The sequence below is a fragment of the Argopecten irradians genome, chromosome 6 (assembly GCF_041381155.1).
Source record: "Argopecten irradians isolate NY chromosome 6, Ai_NY, whole genome shotgun sequence".
NCBI lineage: Eukaryota > Metazoa > Mollusca > Bivalvia > Pectinida > Pectinidae > Argopecten > Argopecten irradians.
The window spans coordinates 47,510,224-47,532,403 of NC_091139.1; the positions used below are offsets into that span (position 1 = coordinate 47,510,224).

General features: G+C 36.7%; 1 protein-coding gene across 1 annotated transcript in view; it reads left to right on the forward strand.

Annotated features, from left to right (window-relative positions):
* Positions 1–21,084, forward strand: part of LOC138326095 (solute carrier family 2, facilitated glucose transporter member 12-like) — a 53,579-nt gene extending 32,495 nt beyond the window's left edge. The window contains exons 8-14 of the mRNA XM_069272234.1: positions 8,759–8,867; positions 9,038–9,121; positions 9,536–9,733; positions 9,953–10,307; positions 11,595–11,717; positions 13,563–13,695; positions 20,024–21,084. Of these exons, the coding sequence (XP_069128335.1) occupies positions 8,759–8,867; positions 9,038–9,121; positions 9,536–9,733; positions 9,953–10,307; positions 11,595–11,717; positions 13,563–13,695; positions 20,024–20,156 (1,135 nt within the window). The 3' untranslated portion in view covers positions 20,157–21,084. The remainder of the gene's footprint in view (positions 1–8,758; positions 8,868–9,037; positions 9,122–9,535; positions 9,734–9,952; positions 10,308–11,594; positions 11,718–13,562; positions 13,696–20,023) is intronic.
* Positions 21,085–22,180: the final 1,096 nt, after the last annotated feature.

The following is a 22,180-nucleotide window of genomic DNA, read 5'->3' on the forward strand; positions in this document are numbered from 1 at the left end:
GTCATAGAGTTCTGAATGGATTGTAACCAAATTTGGCCACAAACATCCTTGGGGGAAGGGGAACAGAACTTGTATAAATTTTGGCTCTAATCCCCCAGGGGCAGGAGGGGCGGGGCCCAATAGGGGTAATAGAGGTAAATCCTTTAAATCGCTACTAGTCATAGAGTTCTGAATGGAATGTAACCAAATTTGGCCACAAACATCCTTTGGGGAAGGAGAACAGAACTTGTATAATTTTTGGCTCTGGTTCTCCGGGGGCAGGAGGGGCGGGGCCCAATAGGGGAAATAGAGGTAAATCATTTAAATCGCTACTAGTCAAAGAGTTCTGAATGGAATGTAACCAAATTTGGCCACAAGCATCCTTTGGGGAAGGGGAACAGAACTTGTATAAATTTTGGCTCTGACCCCCCGGGGGCAGGAGATGCGGGTCCCAATAGGGGAAATAGAGGTAAATCCTTTAAATCGCTACTAGTCAAAGAGTTCTGCATGGATTGTAACCAAATTTGGCCACAAACATCCTTGGGGGAAGGGGAACAGAACTTGTATAAATTTTGACTCTGGCCCCCTGAGGACAGGACGGGTGGGGCCCAATAGGGGAAATAGAGGTAAATCCTATAAATCACTTCTTGTCCTAGAGTTTTGCTTGGATTGTGACCAAATTTGGCCATAAACATCCTTGGGGGAAGGGGAACAGAACTTGTATAAATTTTGACTCTGACCCCCTGGGGGCGGGAGGGGTGGGGCCCAATAGGGGATTTAGAGGTTAATATTAAAATTCCTTCAGAAAAGAAACAATGAACCTGTATTCAGAACATTACTTGGCATTACAAACCAGGTGAGCGATACAGGCCCTCTGGGCCTCTTGTTTAAGTAGATGTTTGTGAGGGACTTTATCAAAAGCTTTACTGAAGTCAATATAAATTGCGTCGACATTACTCCCTTTATCTATGGCTTCTGCCCAATGTTCAAGGACCTCCAATAGGTTGGTAGTACACGATTTGCCAGATCTAAAGCCATATTGATGTTCTGTGAAGAGATGGTTCTCGTCCATATGAATTACGAGTTTGTCCCTAATGATTCTTTGGAGAATTTTGCCTGGGATTGAAGTCAGACTTATTGGACGGTAGTTCTCCACTTTGTTGTGGTTCCCACTCTTGTATAAAGGAGTCACATTAGCAATTCGCCAGTCGTCTGGAATTTTCCCTTTGTCTAAAGATTTCCTGAATATGATTTCCAAGGGTTGTGATATTTCATTTGAAGTTTCAACAAGAAGTTTAGGATGAAAGACATCAGGCCCTGGAGATTTATTAGGGTTTAATTTCTTTATAGTTTTTTCAATTAAACTCCTGTCGAATTCGATATCATGAAGTTCTGTTTGATATGGTCTCACTTGGAAGTGTGGTTGATCTTCACTTTCTGGTGGGTTAAAGACTGATCCAAAGTAGTTATTCAGCTCATTGGCGGTATCATAGTGGTTAGTGGTGTGTGTACCATCCGCTTTTACCACGTTGGTTATAGACATTCCTGTTCGTGTTTTTTCTCCGACATATTTCCAAAAGAGCTTGCTGTTATCTTTGATGTCTTGCACTAGTTTCTTTTCATAATGATAGTGTGAACGTCGAATCTGTCGTGTTGCAGTGTTCCTGGCTCTCTGATACACTTTAAAGTTACTTTCTGTTTTACAATAAAGGTATCAGACCCACTTCCGCCTTTTTTGTCGGATGGACTGCTTGGCTTCGTTGTCAAGATGGGGCTTCCAACGCTTCCTAACTGGGGATGTCTTGTTTACGGGTATTTTATCTTCAATTAGTTTAGTTATGGTTTCAACAAGAACATTCCATGCTTGGGTCGTTGACATGTCCTCAACTTGAATGATGTTTAGCCAGTTGACAGAGGTTAGTTCTTCGCGTATAGCGTCGTAATGCCCTTTGTGATAATTCCTCCTCTCCTGTTTAGTATGATTGTCACTATGTGATACACTCAGTTTAAAAGACAATAGAATATGGTCACTCCTTGGGATGAAATTGGGGTCAAAAGGTCAACTATAAATGTCTTTATTACTTAAAAAAGATTGTTTTAAAAAATATGTTTCCAGACGATAACTTGAGAAAAATTCAACTTATTTTGATCAAACTTCAATGGTAGCATATGAGAAAATACAGCTTGGGATTGAATTTGGGGTCAAAAGGTCAACAACAAAGGTCACTGTTAATAAACATGTATTGGTTCACCAATCCTTTTAGTTTCCGGATGATAAGTTGAGAACACATTAACTGAATTTGATATTGTCTATTTAATTATCTACAGGTAGTACAGGTTGATATTGTCTGTTTGTCCACAGGTGGTACGTATTTGGTCTGTCGGTCATTCCATTGGTTGATATTGTCTGTTTGTCCACAGGTGGTACATGTTTGGTCTGTCTGTCATTACATTGGTTGATATTGTCTGTTTGTCTACAGGTGGTACATGTTTGGTCTGTCTGTCATTACATTGGTTGATATTGTCTGTTTGTCTACAGGTGGTACATGTTTGGTCTATCTGTCATTACATTGGTTGATATTGTCTGTTTGTCCACAGGTGGTACATATTTGGTCTGTCTGTCATTACATTGGTTGATATTGTCTGTTTATCTACAGGTAGTACATGTTTGGTCTGTCTGTCATTACATTGGTTGATATTGTCTGTTTATCTACAGGTGGTACATGTTTGGTCTGTCTGTCATTACATTGGTTGATATTGTCTGTTTATCCACAGATGGTACATGTTTGGTCTGTCTGTCATTACATTGGTTGATATTGTATGTTTTCCACAGGTGGTACATGTTCGGTCTGTCGGTCATTCCATTGGTTGATATTGTCTGTTTAACCACTGGCTGTACATTTTTGGTCTGTCTGTCATTCCATTGGTTGATATTGTCTGTTTGTCTACAGGTGATACATGTTTGGTCTGTCTGTCATTCCATTAGTTAATATTGTCTGTTTATCCACTGGCTGTACATTTTTGGTCTGTCTGTCGTTCCATTGGTTGATATTGTCTGTTTGTACACAGGCGGTACTTGTTTGATCTGTCTGTCATTTCATTGGTTGATATTGTCTGTATATCCACTGGCTGTACATATTTGGTCTATCTGTCATTCCATTGGTTGATATTGTCTGTTTATCTACAGGTGGTACATGTTTGGTCTGTCTGTCATTACATTGGTTGATATTGTCTGTTTATCTACAGGTGGTACATGTTTGGTCTGTCTGTCATTATATTGGTTGATATTGTCTGTTTATCTACAGGTGGTACATGTTTGGTCTGTCTGTCATTACATTGGTTGATATTGTCTGTTTATCTACAGGTAGTACATGTTTGGTCTGTCTGTCATTCCATTGGTCGATATTGTCTGATTTTTTTTACAGATGGTACATGTTTGGTGTGTCTGTCATTCCATTGGTCGATATTGTCTGTTTGTACACAGGTGGGTACATGTTTGGTCTGTCTGTCATTACATTGGTTGAAATTGTCTGTTTGTCCACAGGTGGTACATGTTTGGTCTGTCTGTCATTCCATTGGTTGATATAGTCTGTTATCTACAGGTGGTACATGTTTGGTCTGTCTGTCATTTCATTGGTTGATATTGTCTGTTTATCCACTGGCTGTACATTTTTGGTCTGTCTGTCATTCCATTGGTTGATATTGTCTGTTTGTCCACAGGTGGTACATATTTGGTCTGTCTGTCATTATATTGGTTGATATTGTCTGTATATCCACTGGCTGTACATATTTGGTCTGTCTGTCATTACATTGGTTGATATTGTCTGTATATCCACTGGCTGTACATATTTGGTCTGTCTGTCATTCCATTGGTTGATATTGTCTGATTGTCCACAGGTGGTACATGTTTGGTCTGTCTGTCATTACATTGGTTGATATTGTATGTTTTCCACAGGTGGTACATGTTCGGTCTGTCGGTCATTCCATTGGTTGATATTGTCTGTTTAACCACTGGCTGTACATTTTTGGTCTGTCTGTCATTCCATTGGTTGATATTGTCTGTTTGTCTACAGGTGATACATGTTTGGTCTGTCTGTCATTCCATTAGTTAATATTGTCTGTTTATCCACTGGCTGTACATTTTTGGTCTGTCTGTCGTTCCATTGGTTGATATTGTCTGTTTGTACACAGGCGGTACTTGTTTGATCTGTCTGTCATTTCATTGGTTGATATTGTCTGTATATCCACTGGCTGTACATATTTGGTCTATCTGTCATTCCATTGGTTGATATTGTCTGTTTATCTACAGGTGGTACATGTTTGGTCTGTCTGTCATTACATTGGTTGATATTGTCTGTTTATCTACAGGTGGTACATGTTTGGTCTGTCTGTCATTACATTGGTTGATATTGTCTGTTTATCTACAGGTGGTACATGTTTGGTCTGTCTGTCATTACATTGGTTGATATTGTCTGTTTATCTACAGGTAGTACATGTTTGGTCTGTCTGTCATTCCATTGGTCGATATTGTCTGATTTTTTTTACAGATGGTACATGTTTGGTGTGTCTGTCATTCCATTGGTCGATATTGTCTGTTTGTACACAGGTGGGTACATGTTTGGTCTGTCTGTCATTACATTGGTTGAAATTGTCTGTTTGTCCACAGGTGGTACATGTTTGGTCTGTCTGTCATTCCATTGGTTGATATAGTCTGTTATCTACAGGTGGTACATGTTTGGTCTGTCTGTCATTTCATTGGTTGATATTGTCTGTTTATCCACTGGCTGTACATTTTTGGTCTGTCTGTCATTCCATTGGTTGATATTGTCTGTTTGTCCACAGGTGGTACATATTTGGTCTGTCTGTCATTATATTGGTTGATATTGTCTGTATATCCACTGGCTGTACATATTTGGTCTGTCTGTCATTACATTGGTTGATATTGTCTGTATATCCACTGGCTGTACATATTTGGTCTGTCTGTCATTCCATTGGTTGATATTGTCTGATTGTCCACAGGTGGTACATGTTTGGTCTGTCTGTCATTACATTGGTTGATATTGTCTGTTTGTACACAGGTGGTACATGTTTGGTCTATCTGTCATTACATTGGTTGATATTGTCTGTATATCCGTCTGTCATTACATTGGTTGATATTGTCTGTTTGTCTACAGGTGGTACATATTTGGTCTATCTGTCATTTCATTGGTTGATATTGTCTGTTTGTCCACAGGTGGTACATTTTTGCTCTGCCTGTCATTACATTGGTTGATATTGTCTGTTTGTCTACAGGTGGTACATGTTTGATCTGTCTGTTATTACATTGGTTGATATTGTCTGTTTGTCCACAGGTGGTACATATTTGGTCTGTCTGTCATTACATTGGTTGATATTGTCTGTTTATCTACAGGTGGTACATGTTTGGTCTGTCTGTCATTACATTGGTTGATATTGTCTGTTTATCTACAGGTAGTACATGTTTGGTCTGTCTGTCATTCCATTGGTCGATATTGTCCGATTTTTTTTACAGATGGTACATGTTTGGTGTGTCTGTCATTCCATTGGTCGATATTGTCTGTTTGTACACAGGTGGGTACATGTTTGGTCTGTCTGTCATTACATTGGTTGAAATTGTCTGTTTGTCCACAGGTGGTACATGTTTTGTCTGTCTGTCATTCCATTGGTTGATATAGTCTGTTATCTACAGGTGGTACATGTTTGGTCTGTCTGTCATTTCATTGGTTGATATTGTCTGTTTATCCGCTGGCTGTACATTTTTGGTCTGTCTGTCATTTCATTGGTTGATATTGTCTGTTTGTCCACAGGTGGTACATATTTGGTCTGTCTGTCATTATATTGGTTGATATTGTCTGTATATCCACTGGCTGTACATATTTGGTCTGTCTGTCATTGCATTGGTTAATATTGTCTGTATATCCACTGGCTGTACATATTTGGTCTGTCTGTCATTCCATTGGTTGATATTGTCTGTTTGTCCACAGGTGGTACATGTTTGCTCTGTCTGTCATTACATTGGTTGATATTGTCTGTTTATCTACAGGTGGTACATGTTTGGTCTGTCTGGCATTCCATTGGTCGATATTGTCTGTATATCCACTGGCTGTACATATTTGGTCTGTCTGTCATTCCATTGGTTGATATTGTCTGTTTGTCAACAGGTGGTACATGTTTGGTCTGTCTGTCATTACATTGGTCGATATTGTCTGTTTGTCTACAGGCGGTACATGTTTGGTCTGTCTGTCATTCCATTGGTTGATATTGTCTGTATATCCACTGGCTGTACATATTTGGTCTGTCGGTCATTCCATTGGTTGATATTGTCTGTTTGTCTACAGGTGGTACATGTTTGGTCTGTCTGTCATTACATTGGTCGATATTGTCTGTTTGTCTACAGGCGGTACATGTTTGGTCTGTCTGTCATTCCATTGGTTGATATTGTCTGTATATCCACTGGCTGTACATATTTGGTCTGTCGGTCATTCCATTGGTTGATATTGTCTGTTTGTCTACAGGTGGTACATATATGATCTGTTGGTCATTACATTGGTTGATATTGTCTGTTTGTCCACAGGTGGTACATATTTGGTCTGTCTGTCATTACATTGGTTGATATTGTCTGTATATCCACTGGCTCTACATATTTGGTCTGTCTGTCATTACATTGGTTGATATTGTCTGTATGTCCACAGGTGGTAGATATTTGGTCTGTCTGTCATTACATTGGTTGATATTGTCTGTATATCCACTGGCTCTACATATTTGGTCTGTCTGTCATTACATTGGTTGATATTGTCTGTTTATCTACAAGTGGTACATGTTTGGTCTGTCTGTCATTACATTGGTTGATATTGTCTGCTTATCTACAGGTGGTACATGTTTGGTCTATCTGTCATTTCATTGGTTGATATTGTCTGTATATCCACTGGCTGTACATATTTGGTCTGTCTGTCATTACATTGGTTGATATTGTCTGTTTGTCCACAGGTGGTACATGTTTGGTCTGTCTGTCATTATATTGGTTGATATTGTCTGTTTGTCTACAGGTGGTACATGTTTGGTATGTCTGTCATTACATTGGTTGATATTGTCTGTTTATCTACAGGTGGTACATGTTTGGTCTGTCTGTCATTACATTGGTTGATATTGTCTGTTTGTCCACAGGTGGTACATGTTTGGTCTGTCTGTCATTACATTGGTTGATATTGTCTGTTTGTCCACAGGTGGTACATGTTTGGTCTGTCTGTCATTACATTGGTTGATATTGTCTGTTTATCTACAGGTGGTAGATGTTTGGTCTATCTGTCATTTCATTGGTTGATATTGTCTTTATATATACTGGCTGTACATATTTGGTCTGTCTGTCATTACATTGGTTGATATTGTCTGTTTGTCCACAGGTGGTACATGTTTGGTCTGTCTGTCATTACATTGGTTGATATTGTCTGTTTGTCCACAGGTGGTACATGTTTGGTCTGTCTGTCATTACATTGGTTGATATTGTCTGTTTATCTACAGGTAGTACATGTTTGGTCTGTCTATCATTACATTGGTTGATATTGTCTGTTTGTCAACAGGTGGTACATGTTTGGTCTGTCTGTCATTACATTGGTTGATATTGTCTGTTTATCTACAGGTAGTACATGTTTGGTCTGTCTGTCATTCCATTGGTCGATATTGTCTGTTTTTTACAGATGGTACATGTTTGGTCTGTCTGTCATTCCATTGGTCGATATTGTCTGTTTGTACACAGGTGGGTACATGTTTGGTCTGTCTGTCATTACATTGGTTGAAATTGTCTGTTTGTCCACAGGTGGTACATGTTTGGTCTGTCTGTCATTCCATTGGTTGATATAGTCTGTTATCTACAGGTGGTACATGTTTGGTCTGTCTTTCATTCCATTGGTTAATATTGTCTGTTTATCCACTGGCTGTACATATTTGGTCTGTCTGTCATTACATTGGTTGATATTGTCTGTTTGTCTACAGGTGGTACATGTTTGGTCTGTCTGTCATTCCATTGGTTGATATTGTCTGTATATCCACTGGCTGTACATATTTGGTCTGTCTGTCATTACATTGGTTGATATTGTCTGTTTGTCTACAGGTAGTACATGTTTGGTCTGTCAGTCATTACATTGGTTGATATTATCTGTTTATCTACAGGTGGTACATGTTTGGTCTGTCTGTCATTACACTGGTTGATATTGTCTGTTTATCTACAGGTGGTACATGTTTGGTCTATCTGTCATTTCATTGGTTGATATTGTCTTTATATATACTGGCTGTACATATTTGTTCTGTCTGTCATTACATTGGTTGATATTGTCTGTTTGTCTACAGGTGGTACATGTTTGGTCTGTCTGTCATTACATTGGTTGATATTGTCTGTTTGTCCACAGGTGGTACATGTTTGGTCTGTCTATCATTACATTGGTTGATATTGTCTGTTTGTCAACAGGTGGTACATGTTTGGTCTGTCTGTCATTACATTGGTCGATATTGTCTGTTTTTTTACAGGTAGTACATGTTTGGTCTGTCTGTCATTCCATTGGTCGATATTGTCTGTTTGTACACAGGTGGGTACATGTTTGGTCTGTCTGTCATTACATTGGTTGAAATTGTCTGTTTGTCCACAGGTGGTACATGTTTGGTCTGTCTGTCTGTCATTACATTGGTTGATATTGTCCGTTTGTCTACAGGTTGTACATGTTTGGTCTGTCTGTCATTACGTTGGTTGATATTGTCTGTTTGTCCACAGGCGGTACATGTTCGGTCTGTCAGCTATTCCAGCCGTTGTACAAGGTGTTGGTATGATGTTCCTGCCGAAGAGTCCTCGCTTTCTCATGTTGTCACGACAGGAGACAAAGGTCAGTTCATAGTCAAACGTTACCATAATCAAAATCGGCCGTTAATTATTATCATCATGTATTTCATCTTAAAACAACATATTTATGAGGTCAAGGAACACAATGAACAATTATAATTGAGAATTAGCTTTGTATGAAATACTTGATACTATGAATGTTTTGGTATTTAGGCCCAGGAAGTTTTAATGAAGCTGAGAGGCAGAGATGTCGACAAAGAGATCAATGCCATGAAACTGTCTATAGCTGGGGAACTGGTAAGTATATCAGAACTTACATATATCAAGGAAAACCAACTTAAATTGAGATGAAATAGAAAACCTCTCTACATGTGCTTGCTTTTAATGTCATTTTACTGCTCTTATAAGGATTCATTCAGTTTTAACACCCGAATTTTACCACAGTAATATATTTGTATGAAGACTTTTCTTATTTCAAAGGCAAAAACCTGTTGTTATAGCTACTGGAAGATGTTTTTATTATCCCATTGTTTGAATATTAAAATATATTCAGCCATCACTATTGTGCAGTGTTAATCTCTATCTAAAAAATCTTACATTGAAAAAAAGTAGTTTTCTGTACTTCGCCATTTGAAGCTGTTTTAATTACCTCCCTATTTGAAGCTGTTTTGTTTATCTCCTTATATGAAGCTGTTTTCTTTACCTTCCAAGAACCAGACCTGTTGTAATCTGTGTAGCAGTACTGAGAATATGAGAGGCCGGATGCTGATTGGGGCAGGCCTAGTCTTCTTCCAGCAGTTTACAGGCCAGCCCAATGTGCTGTATTATGCACCCACGATATTTGAGGCTGTAGGCTTCGGCTCCCATTCTGCCGCTACCTTGGCAACTGTAGGTCTAGGGGTTGTTAAGGTCAGTTTCAATCATACTAAATCTTAATTAGATTTTGTTTATATGCATGTATTTCAAACTGCATTAAACTTAAATATAAAATAATAGCCAAAGGTCATATATTAGATATTTCAGCAAATTAACCAAAAGAAATTCTCTATAAAGAGGTGTAGCCATGTTGAGTTTAGGAAAGTTTATTACATGTTAATATTCACACTAACCTCTTATTCAATGGACCAGGTGGTTATGACTGTGATAGCGTTACTAAGTGTGGATAAGTGGGGCAGACGGAAGTTCCTCCTGACCGGTGCTGTATTGATGGGCATCGCCATCTTGTGTCTGGGGCTTGTAACCCACCTTCAGAATCACAAACTTCAGAAAGAGACCTGTATGGAAAGTGAGGAGTGTGTGCTGGGGTCAAACCATCAAAACCTTTTATACAACCAATCACATGTGGTCACTAACCTGACTAACCCAAACATAACCAACTCCACTGAGGACACACCCCTGGTGCACGGGGACAAGGCCGGGCGAGTGGTGGCATTTATAGCCCTAATGACATTCGTAGCTGCTTACGCTATCGGTTTTGGACCAGGTAAATCAACCTTATAAACCATTTTACATGACTTTTTCTGTGTTCAATATTGTACCTTTTTTCCCATTTGGAACAATTTTTAGCTCGCCTCTCGAAGAAAGGGGGGCTTATGGATTCACTCATATCTAGAGTCGGCATTGGAAATCTCAGGTTAAGGTTTTGGTGTAAGTGTTGAAAAACTGTTATCTGTCACATCAAGCATTGATTTCTACAGTCAGTTTGGATTATAATTGTTGCTATGGGTGTGGACAATCATTTAAAGGAGCCAAATGCTGGATTTTGAAAATTTCAAGAGGCCCTATAGCAAGGTATAGGTTTTGGTTCAAGTGATGTAATACTGTTTTCTGTCACAAATGACGTTGATTTCTACAATCATTTTGGATTATAATTGTTGTGATGGGTATGGAAATTACTGAGAGGAGAAAAAATGCTGGATTTTCAGAATTTCAAGAGGCTCAATAGACTGAAGCAGCCAGGTTAAGGTTTTGGTGCAAGTGATGTAATACTGTTATCTGTAACAAATGACATTCATTTCTACAATCATTTAGGATTATAAATGGGTATTGACAATCACTGAAAGGGGGAAACTGCTAAATTTTGAGAATTGGCTGAAAAGTTAAGTTATGTAATGAAATTGCTATATTTTAAGATACTGGTAAATTACAAGGAACCTGATTTAAATCAACAAAATTCCAGAGGGGAGCTTTTCTCTTCTCACACAGCTCTTGTTAGTTTTAACCATTTCTCATGTATTGTGACTTCGTTCTGAACGCAATGGGCAATTTTTCTGTGTAATTGCATGATACCTGAATGAAAAACCCCAATTGTTATTCACAACAACTGTTTTAGTTATGATTTTAAAAATGTTGAATATACTAAAGATGGCACACATTGATTTAAATGTTGGAAGTGTACTGGTGATTTTATGATATTACCATAACTTATTTTTTTACCACGAATGATGTCGGGGGTTCTTATGACGTCAGAGATGTCACAAGAAGAGGCTCCACTGACAGGGGCAGTGGGGAATTTGATTTGGTAATAGCGATAACACTGTACATTACAGAAAACGCCAGTTAGTCAATTTGTCTGCAAACTATAGGCCATAAATCCTCCAGGAAGGCAATTTAATGCTTAAGTAACACCAAAATGTTATTTATAATTCACTTTGTTGTGTCACACATTATTTACTGTATAACTGATATGTGCAATATGGTATTTGCAGTATCTTGACCTTGACCTTTTATTTTGATGACCTCTAACCTTTAAATTCTATTTTTGAAACAGTGACATGGCTGGTGCTCAGTGAGATTTTCCCGTCCTCATTAAAGGGACGAGCTATTGGTATTACAACAGTCCTCAACTGGGGCACAAATATGGTCGTGTCGTCTGCATTTCTCAGTGTGATTGGTTTGTATCAGGTTGACAGTTAATTATAGTTTGATAATGTTTGTATGTCTATATGGACTGTATATAACTTATATAACAGACATATTTAATTATAGTTAGATAATGTTTGTATGTCTATAGGGACTGTATATAACTTATATAACAGACATATTTAATTATAGTTAGATAATGTTTGTATGTCTATAGGGACTGTATATAACTTATATAACAGACATATTTAATTATAGTTAGATAATGTTTGTATGTCTATGTGGACTGTATATAACTTATATAACAGACATATTTAATTATAGTTAGATAATGTTTGTATGTCTATAGGGACTGTATAACTTATATAACAGACATATTTAATTATAGTTAGATAATGTTTGTATGTCTATAGGGACTGTATATAACTTATATAACAGACATATTTAATTATAGTTAGATAATGTTTGTCTGTCTATAGGGACTGTATAACTTATAAAACAGACATATTTAATTATAGTTAGATAATGTTTGTCTGTCTATAGGGACTGTATATAACTTATATAACAGACATATTTAATTATAGTTAGATAATGTTTGTCTGTCTATAGGGACTGTATATAACTTATATAACAGACATATTTAATTATAGTTAGATAATGTTTGTCTGTCTATAGGGAGCTGTATATAACTTATATAACAGACATATTTAATTATAGTTAGATAATGTTTGTATGTCTATATGGACTGTATATAACTTATAAAACAGACATATTTAATTATAGTTAGATAATGTTTGTCTGTCTATAGGGACTGTATATAACTTATATAACAGACATATTTAATTATAGTTAGATAATGTTTGTATGTCTATAGGGACTGTATATAACTTATATAACAGACATATTTAATTATAGTTAGATAATGTTTGTATGTCTATAGGGACTGTATAACTTATATAACAGACATATTTAATTATAGTTAGATAATGTTTGTCTGTCTATAGGGACTGTATATAACTTATATAACAGACATATTTAATTATAGTTAGATAATGTTTGTTGTATGTCTATAGGGACTGTATCTATGTGGACTGTATATAACTTATATAACAGACATATTTAATTATAGTTAGATAATGTTTGTCTGTCTATAGGGACTGTATAACTTATATAACAGACATATTTAATTATAGTTAGATAATGTTTGTATGTCTATAGGGACTGTATATAACTTATATAACAGACATATTTAATTATAGTTAGATAATGTTTGTATGTCTATAGGGACTGTATATAACTTATATAACAGACATATTTAATTATAGTTAGATAATGTTTGTCTGTCTATAGGGACTGTATATAACTTATATAACAGACATATTTAATTATAGTTAGATAATGTTTGTATGTCTATAGGGACTGTATATAACTTATATAACAGACATATTTAATTATAGTTAGATAATGTTTGTCTTCTGTCTATAGGGACTGTATATAACTTATATAACAGACATATTTAATTATAGTTTAATAATGTTTGTATGTCTATAGGGACTGTATATATAACTTATATAACAGACATATTTAATTATAGTTAGATAATGTTTGTCTGTCTATAGGGACTGTATATAACTTATATAACAGACATATTTAATTATAGTTAGATAATGTTTGTCTGTCTATAGGGACTGTATATAACTTATATAACAGACATATTTAATTATAGTTAGATAATGTTTGTCTGTCTATAGGGACTGTATATAACTTATATAACAGACATATTTTTATTCAATAATTATACCACCATTATATATATTGTCCTGCTGATAATCTATTATGTGTATAGAAGTATAATATTTTGCCCTTTGACCTTCAGGTGAGCTGGGCGTGTCCTTGACCTTTTTCCTCTTCAGTCTGATCTGTGTAATATCCATTGGATTTATTTTTCTGTTTGTACCTGAGACCAAGGGACGGACCCTGGAACAGATATCAACAGATCTAACAAAGAGGTAGGTTATAATAAGGCAAACTTCAATATCTACCATAACCCGCTATTGACTTGATCATCCTGTCTTATAAGCTAGATGTTTATCACAACTACTAATAATAATTACACGGGTGTTACAGACAGGTAAAAGTTCCATACCTCAGGCTCATGTCAGTGTTTATAAGATACATGTGGGTATATACAGTGGAACTTCCCTAAACCGATCATGGTCGGTGCATAAAATTTAAGCCGGTTTAAAGAGGGTTCGATTTGGAGAAGTGAACCGAATATTGATCATCATGCTCCGGATTTATTTATATGTTTAAAATGAATGAAAAGCAACAATCTTGACTTTGTTACCTCTCAATAACGTTATAATTGTGTGAATATTCTTGGGGATGCTCATCTGTACTGACCTACATACAGTAGGCTACCAATCCCTTCATCTTTGCGGTAACATACGGGCTCATTAAGGGTGCACATGATACTGTCGATGCCGGTCTAATGTGACATGGTCATTTTCTAAAGCAATATATGGCTTCAGCTTCTTCATACAGGGAATGTACGATTTTACAACAACTAAAAACAACCTATGTGAGGCCTCAAAATTGAATACGAAATTATATCTTTACTAGCTCTACGTGTTGTCAAATAGTAAACAAACCGCGTGGTTGGCCTTCAGTCCCATTCTTCAATTCGTTAAATATCTAAACAATACACATGACTTATCAATTACATCACCTCTTTAGCCCTCACAGCCGTGTACACACCTCAGGGCAGTTTTGGGAAGTTTTAATTACTATCAATAAAAAGGAATTAATTTCGTTCTTCACATCTGTGCTCGGTTTTGGGAAGTTACCCTGTAGTAAGTATGTATTCTTTGAAGAGGTTTACAAAACATGCTATAAAAGATATACCTCTAAAAAGATGTGGATGTTTATCCCTTTAGTTTACTGTAATCTAGACTACTTACACATACTAGTACTCAGTTTTAAACCTTCCATGATTTTATAAAAGTTTTGTCTGAAAATAAGCAAAATATCTGTTAGTGTTGTTGGGAGAATAAGGAAAGTATCTGTTGGTGTTGCTGGTAGAATAATGAAAGTATGTGTTAGTGTTGGTGGGAGAATAAGGAAAGTATGTGTTAGTGTTGGTGGGAGAATAAGGAAAGTATGTGTTAGTGTTGGTGGGAGAATAAGGAAAGTATGTGTTAGTGTTGGTGGGAGAATAAGGAAAGTATGTGTAAATGTTGGTGGTAGAATAAGGAAAGTATGTGTTAGTGTTGGTGGGAGAATAAGGAAAGTATGTGTAAGTGTTGGTGGTAGAATAAGGAAAGTGTGTGTGTTAGTGTTGGTGGGAGGAATAAGGAAAGAAGTATGTGTTAGTGTTGGTGGGAGAATCAGGAAAGTATGTGTTAGTGTTGGTGGGAGAATAAGGAAAGTGTGTGTTAGTGTTGGTGGGAGAATAAGGAAAGTATGTGTTAGTGTTGGTGGGAGAATAAGGAAAGTATGTGTAAGTGTTGGTGGGAGAATAAGGAAAGTGTGTGTTAGTGTTGGTGGGAGAATAAGGAAAGTATGTGTTAGTGTTGGTGGGAGAATAAGGAAAGTATGTGTTAGTGTTGGTGGGAGAATAAGGAAAGTATGTGTAAATGTTGGTGGTAGAATAAGGAAAGTATGTGTTAGTGTTGGTGGGAGAATAAGGAAAGTATGTGTAAGTGTTGGTGGTAGAATAAGGAAAGTGTGTGTGTTAGTGTTGGTGGGAGAATAAGGAAAGAAGTATGTGTTAGTGTTGGTGGGAGAATCAGGAAAGTATGTGTTAGTGTTGGTGGGAGAATAAGGAAAGTGTGTGTTAGTGTTGGTGGGAGAATAAGGAAAGTATGTGTTAGTGTTGGTGGGAGAATAAGGAAAGTATGTGTAAGTGTTGGTGGGAGAATAAGGAAAGTGTGTGTTAGTGTTGGTGGGAGAATAAGGAAAGTATGTGTTAGTGTTGGTGGGAGAATAAGGAAAGTATGTGTTAGTGTTGGTGGGAGAATAAGGAAAGTATGTGTTAGTGTTGGTGGGAGAATAAGGAAAGTGTGTGTTAGTGTTGGTGGGAGAATAAGGAAAGTATGTGTTAGTGTTGGTGGGAGAATAAGGAAAGTATGTGTTAGTGTTGGTGGGAGAATAAGGAAAGTGTGTGTTAGTGTTGGTGGGAGAATAAGGAAAGTGTGTGTTAGTGTTGGTGGGAGAATAAGGAAAGTGTGTGTTAGTGTTGGTGGGAGAATAAGGAAAGTGTGTGTTAGTGTTGGTGGGAGAATAAGGAAAGTGTGTGTTAGTGTTGGTGGGAGAATAAGGAAAGTATGTGTTAGTGTTGGTGGGAGAATAAGGAAAGTGTGTGTTAGTGTTGGTGGGAGAATAAGGAAAGAAGTATGTGTTAGTGTTGGTGGGAGAATAAGGAAAGTATGTGTTAGTGTTGGTGGGAGAATAAGGAAAGTGTGTGTTAGTGTTGGTGGGAGAATAAGGAGAATAAGGAAAGTGTGTGTTAGTGTTGGTGGGAGAATAAGGAAAGTGTGTGTTAGTGTTGGTGGGAGAATAAGGAAAGTGTGTGTTAGTGTTGGTGGGAGAATAAGGAAAGTGTGTGTTAGTGTTGGTGGGAGAATAAGGAAAGTATGTGTTAGTGTTGGTGGGAGAATAAGAAAGTATGTGTTAGTGTTGGTGGGAGAATAGGAAGTATGTGTTAGTGTTGGTGGGAGAATCAGGAAAGTATGTGTTAGTGTTGGTGGGAGAATAAGGAAAGTATGTGTTAGTGTTGGTGGGAGAATAAGGAAGGGAAAGTATGTGTTAGTGTTGGTGGGAGAATAAGGAAAGAAGTATGTGTTAGTGTTGGTGGGAGAATAAGGAAAGTGTGTGTTAGTGTTGGTGGGAGAATAAGGAAAGATGTGTGTGTTAGTGTTGGTGGGAGAATAAGGAAAGTGTGTGTTAGTGTTGGTGGGAGAATAAGGAAAGTGTGTGTTAGTGTTGTGGGAGAATAAGAAAAGTGTGTGTTAGTGTTGGTGGGAGAATAAGGAAAGTATGTGTTAGTGTTGGTGGGAGAATAAGGAAAGAAGTATGTGTTAGTGTTGGTGGGAGAATAAGGAAAGTGTGTGTTAGTGTTGGTGGGAGAATAAGGAAAGAAGTATGTGTTAGTGTTGGTGGGAGAATAAGGAAAGTGTGTGTTAGTGTTGGTGGGAGAATAAGGAAAGTGTGTGTTAGTGTTGGTGGGAGAATAAGGAAAGTGTGTGTTAGTGTTGGTGGGAGAATAAGGAAAGTGTGTGTTAGTGTTGGTGGGAGAATAAGGAAAGTGTGTGTTAGTGTTGGTGGGAGAATAAGGAAAGTATGTGTTAGTGTTGGTGGGAGAATAAGGAAAGAAGTATGTGTTAGTGTTGGTGGGAGAATAAGGAAAGTGTGTGTTAGTGTTGGTGGGAGAATAAGGAAAGAAGTATGTGTTAGTGTTGGTGGGAGAATAAGGAAAGTGTGTGTTAGTGTTGGTGGGAGAATAAGGAAAGTGTGTGTTAGTGTTGGTGGGAGAATAAGGAAAGTGTGTGTTAGTGTTGGTGGGAGAATAAGGAAAGTGTGTGTTAGTGTTAGTGGGAGAATAAGGAAAGTGTGTGTTAGTGTTAGTGGGAGAATAAGGAAAGTATGTGTTAGTGTTGGTGGGAGATTAAGGAAAGTGTGAGTTAGTGTTGGTGGGAGAATCAGGAAAGTATGTGTTAGTTTTGGTGGAGAATAAGGAAAGAAGTATGTGTTAGTGTTGGTGGGAGAATAAGGAAAGTGTGTATTAGTGTTGGTGGGAGAATAAGGAAAGTATGTGTTAGTGTTGGTGGGAGAATAAGGAAAGTGTGTGTTAGTGTTGGTGGGAGAATAAGGAAAGTATGTGTTAGTATAAAGCTATATTATCATTAATGTAATGGTTTTTTTTTTCTAATTTTAAACATTATTTTAACATCATACAGTTGTGTAGTTGGTAAATGCCCTTGTTGTTGGTAAGGTATTTCTCTTCACACCAACTTACATAGTGGTGGTTTATATATTAACTCAGATTTAATGCATGGGTGTTGGTTACTTGTTTCGATGGATTCACGGTTTTAATCACTGATGGATGACACAACTATACAGTGTTTGGAGGTTTTATAATTTGTCAGAGAAGAACTGCTCACATCTGATCCCATTTCTGTTTAATTTACACTGTGCCAGCAGATGGCTTGTTGAATGCTCTACTGACCATTCTAACCCTACCTTTAACTTAAACGTTTATTTCATATTAGGTCAGGAAACATCTCCAATAGAACCCACATTTTGCATGAAATAGAGTTCCTTTGTTTTTTGGTGAAGGATCATACTAACTGTGGTGATTCACAGCTCCTGTAATCAGCAACAAAAGTGTTAACATTTTATATACATAGTGACTACATTAAAAGTATGGACTAGAAATAAATAGAATATATATAACGTGGTGATAGGTCTACACTGTATTTCTTAGGTGGTAAGATATCTTATATTTCATTTTATCATATGACTTCCGTGTTTTCTCATTCAATGAAGCCATTTCAAAAATTTTATTTTTTACCTGCATGTAATATAACCTATTTGCATTAATGATTGATTGCGATGAATGGTACGTATTTCTATGCGTGGGAAACAACCTTCTTTTTACTACATTGAACTGAATTGAACGACATCACCATATGTACTACTTTACTGCATGCCGACAACTGATCGAGAATGACTGTAGGCGAATGTGTTTTCGCGCCAAACGCCAACCTCTGACGTCATGAAAAATTCACAATGTACAATGATCAACCTATTATCAGGTGGATACGGTGAGTTATCCACCAAAGTAAGTTATATATCCCGAGGCCAGAGGCCGAGGGTTATATCACTTTGGAGGGTTGATAACTTGTGGTATCCACCTGAAAATAGGTCAATAACTGTTTCATTATATGACATTTACAGGATATTAACAAGGCTCTTTATAAAAAGACTACAATAAACAGGATGATATTTGCAAATGCACTTTTTACAAAAGTAGTTTATTCATTTCATGTACAGTATATGGTAAATATTCAAATGCTTCTTGCTTATGTTTTAGACTGGTAGAGCCGGATTATTTGATGGCTGCATCAACTGCCCATCTGGCATTCTTTAACTTTTTCCATAAATTAAAGTTTGCAGTTGATCACCGTTGCCTCTGCCATATATATATATATATACATGTATATGTTGCCGACTATAATAATGACATCACAATAGATTATCCTGATTAGGAAACTCCCTTTACGCTATATTTGGGTATGACTCAAAGTCAAAAGTGATTATGACGTCACAACAAAAGGGAGATTCACTCAATCTATTTTTGACACTGGTTACTGGTTCGGGGTTGATATCACAGTTGATGAATACTTCTGAGAACCATATCAGCCAATCAAAATACAACAAAAGCACCAGTGATATAATAATGTAAAATGTCGCTTGTTTAGTTGCTTATATGCTACAACATGGATTTCAACATTTTTCCTTGTATTGAATTCGTAGCTTCATGCAGTTATTAATATTATTTACATGTAACGGTTTGATAAAAAAGTACGTAATAAAACTAGATTCATGCTTTAAATAAACTGACTAATTTTCGCACTTATTTTTACGGCGCATTGGTACTTGACCGACTTTTGTTTACTAGTGATCATGAAACGGTCCGAATCGCAACTGATTGATGGATTGATCATTTGGCAGAAAACTCCAAATGGGAAGAAACAAAAGCAAATATTAGTCAGATGATAAATAGAATGCATCATTTGTTTCCCTTCATATTGGATTTATGAGTCATTTCGATTTTTTCATTTTTTACTTGCCAAAGCTTACAAAAAATGAAAAATTCTAAACTTGTATCATAAATCTAATATGAAGGAAAACTCATGACAGATCCTCTATTTATTTCTACTTTTTACTAACCAAAATAGGTATCTTTGTATTTCACATTACAGGTACGTCTATTTCTTACCCTAGGTGTTTATTTTACATTTTACTTCTATTTCTGATGGGTGGCACTCAGTGGTATCTTTTATTTGACTTTACCGTGATATATCTCCTGCCATAACCCATTGTTTAAACGTCTCTGTTCAGATAAGTTTGCTTTCACTAAGATAATATTTGAAAGAAGTCTAGCATATTTTGAATTACTTCCAACTAATATTGCAAGCACCAGAGTTTTTTTATTTACAAAACAAGAACAAAATTTTACTACTGGCAAAAGTGACACTTGTCATGAAGACATTCATGAGATATTTAAAATACTTTTCATTGTAGCTTACAATTTCTGACCATTTGACCTTTCAGAACACCAATGTCATCAATCAACGTACGTCTGAGAATGCTATGGTGCTGTAAGTCTCTTACAACAGAAGTTAATCTGCCATCTGGTTACAAACCTGTCCCTGAAGTCCGAATGTCATCTCTAGCTGTAAGCTGAAGGTCAGGTCAAAGTTCTTATCTGTACCTGAAGTCCGAATGTCATCTCTGGCTGAAAGCTAAAGGTCAGGTCAAAGTTCACATCTTTACCTGAAGTTCGAATGTCATCTCTGACTGTAAGCTGAAGGTTAGATCAAAGTTCACATCTTTACCTGAAGTCCGAATGTCATCTCTGGCTGTAAGCTGGAGGTCAGGTCAGAGTTCAAACCTGACTTGAAGTCTGTGAAGGTTATCTCCCCTGACTATTTGTAGATGATCAATTCCTTCACAGGACAAATCAAACCGACATTCAAAACCTTTCTTTGATTTCTAGACATACAGAAATTATTTCTAAAAAATTAACAGAACTCAATGTGATCAATTTTTCTAACACAAACAAAAATCTTTAATTAACAGAACTCAATGTGATCAACTTTCCAAGCATAACAAAATTCTTTAATTAACAGATCTCAATGTGATCAACTTTCCTAACATAACAAAATTCTTTAATTAACAGAACTCAATATGATCAACTTTCCTAGCATAACAAAATTCTTTAATCAACAGAACTCAATGTGATCAACTTTCCTAACATAACAAATTTCTTTAATTTAAAAACTCTCCATCTCAGACTAGCATTACAGAAGAAAAAATCTCAAAAACAGTATCTTAACTTCTGTGTGAATGCTAAATGTTATGGACAGTTTAAAGTTAAGGTCTTTTTAGCAAATATTTATGAAATAGGCTCAGTAATGTAGTATTGTGGGGCCAAGAAAAAAGGTTGTGGTTATTTTAAATAGCTTGTTAGGTTAGTTACATTGCCTATTGTAGTTATTGATGGGGCAGTAATAGAAACCAACAGTAGGTAGTTACATTGCCTATTGTAGATGTTGATGGGGCAGTAATAGAAACCAACAGTAGGTAGTTACATTGCCTATTGTAGTTGTTGATGGGGCTGTAATAGAAACCAACAATAGGTAGTTACATTGCCTATTGTAGTTGTTAATGCATTTATAGAAACCAAACAGTAGGTAGTTACATTGAAGGGGCCTAATACAAACCAACAGTAGGTAGTTACATTGATGGGGCTGTAATAGAAACCAACAGTAGGTAGTTACATTGATGGGGCTGTAAATAGAAACCAACAATAGGTAGTTACATTGCCTATTGTAGTTACATTGATGGGGCAGTAATAGAAACCAACAGTAGGTAGTTACATTGATGGGGCAGTAATAGAAACCAACAATAGGTAGTTACATTGCCTATTGTAGTTGTTGATGGGGCTGTAATAGAAACCAACAGTAGGTAGTTACATTGATGGGGCAGTAATAGAAACCAACAGTAGGTAGTTACATTGATGGGGCAGTAATAGAAACCAACAGTAGGTAGTTACATTGATGGGGCAGTAATAGAAACCAACAATAGGTAGTTACATTGCCTATTGTAGTTGTTGATGGGGCTGTAATAGAAACCAACAATAGGTAGTTACATTGCCTATTGTAGTTGTTGATGGGGCTGTAATAGAAACCAACAGTAGGTAGTTACATTGATGGGGCAGTAATAGAAACCAACAGTAGGTAGTTACATTGCCTATTGTAGTTGTTGATGGGGCTGTAATAGAAACCAACAGTAGGTAGTTACATTGCCTATTGTAGTTGTTGATGGGGCAGTAATAGAAACCAACAGTAGGTAGTTACATTGATGGGGCTGTAATAGAAACCAACAATAGGTAGTTACATTGATGGGGCAGTAATAGAAACCAACAATAGGTAGTTACATTGCCTATTGTAGTTGTTGATGGGGCAGTAATAGAAACCAACAGTAGGTAGTTACATTGATGGGGCAGTAATAGAAACCAACAGTAGGTAGTTACATTGATGGGGCAGTAATAGAAACCAACAGTAGGTAGTTACATTGATGGGGCTGTAATAGAAACCAACAGTAGGTAGTTACATTGCCTATTGTAGTTGTTGATGGGGCTGTAATAGAAACCAACAGTAGGTAGTTACATTGATGGGGCAGTAATAGAAACCAACAATAGGTAGT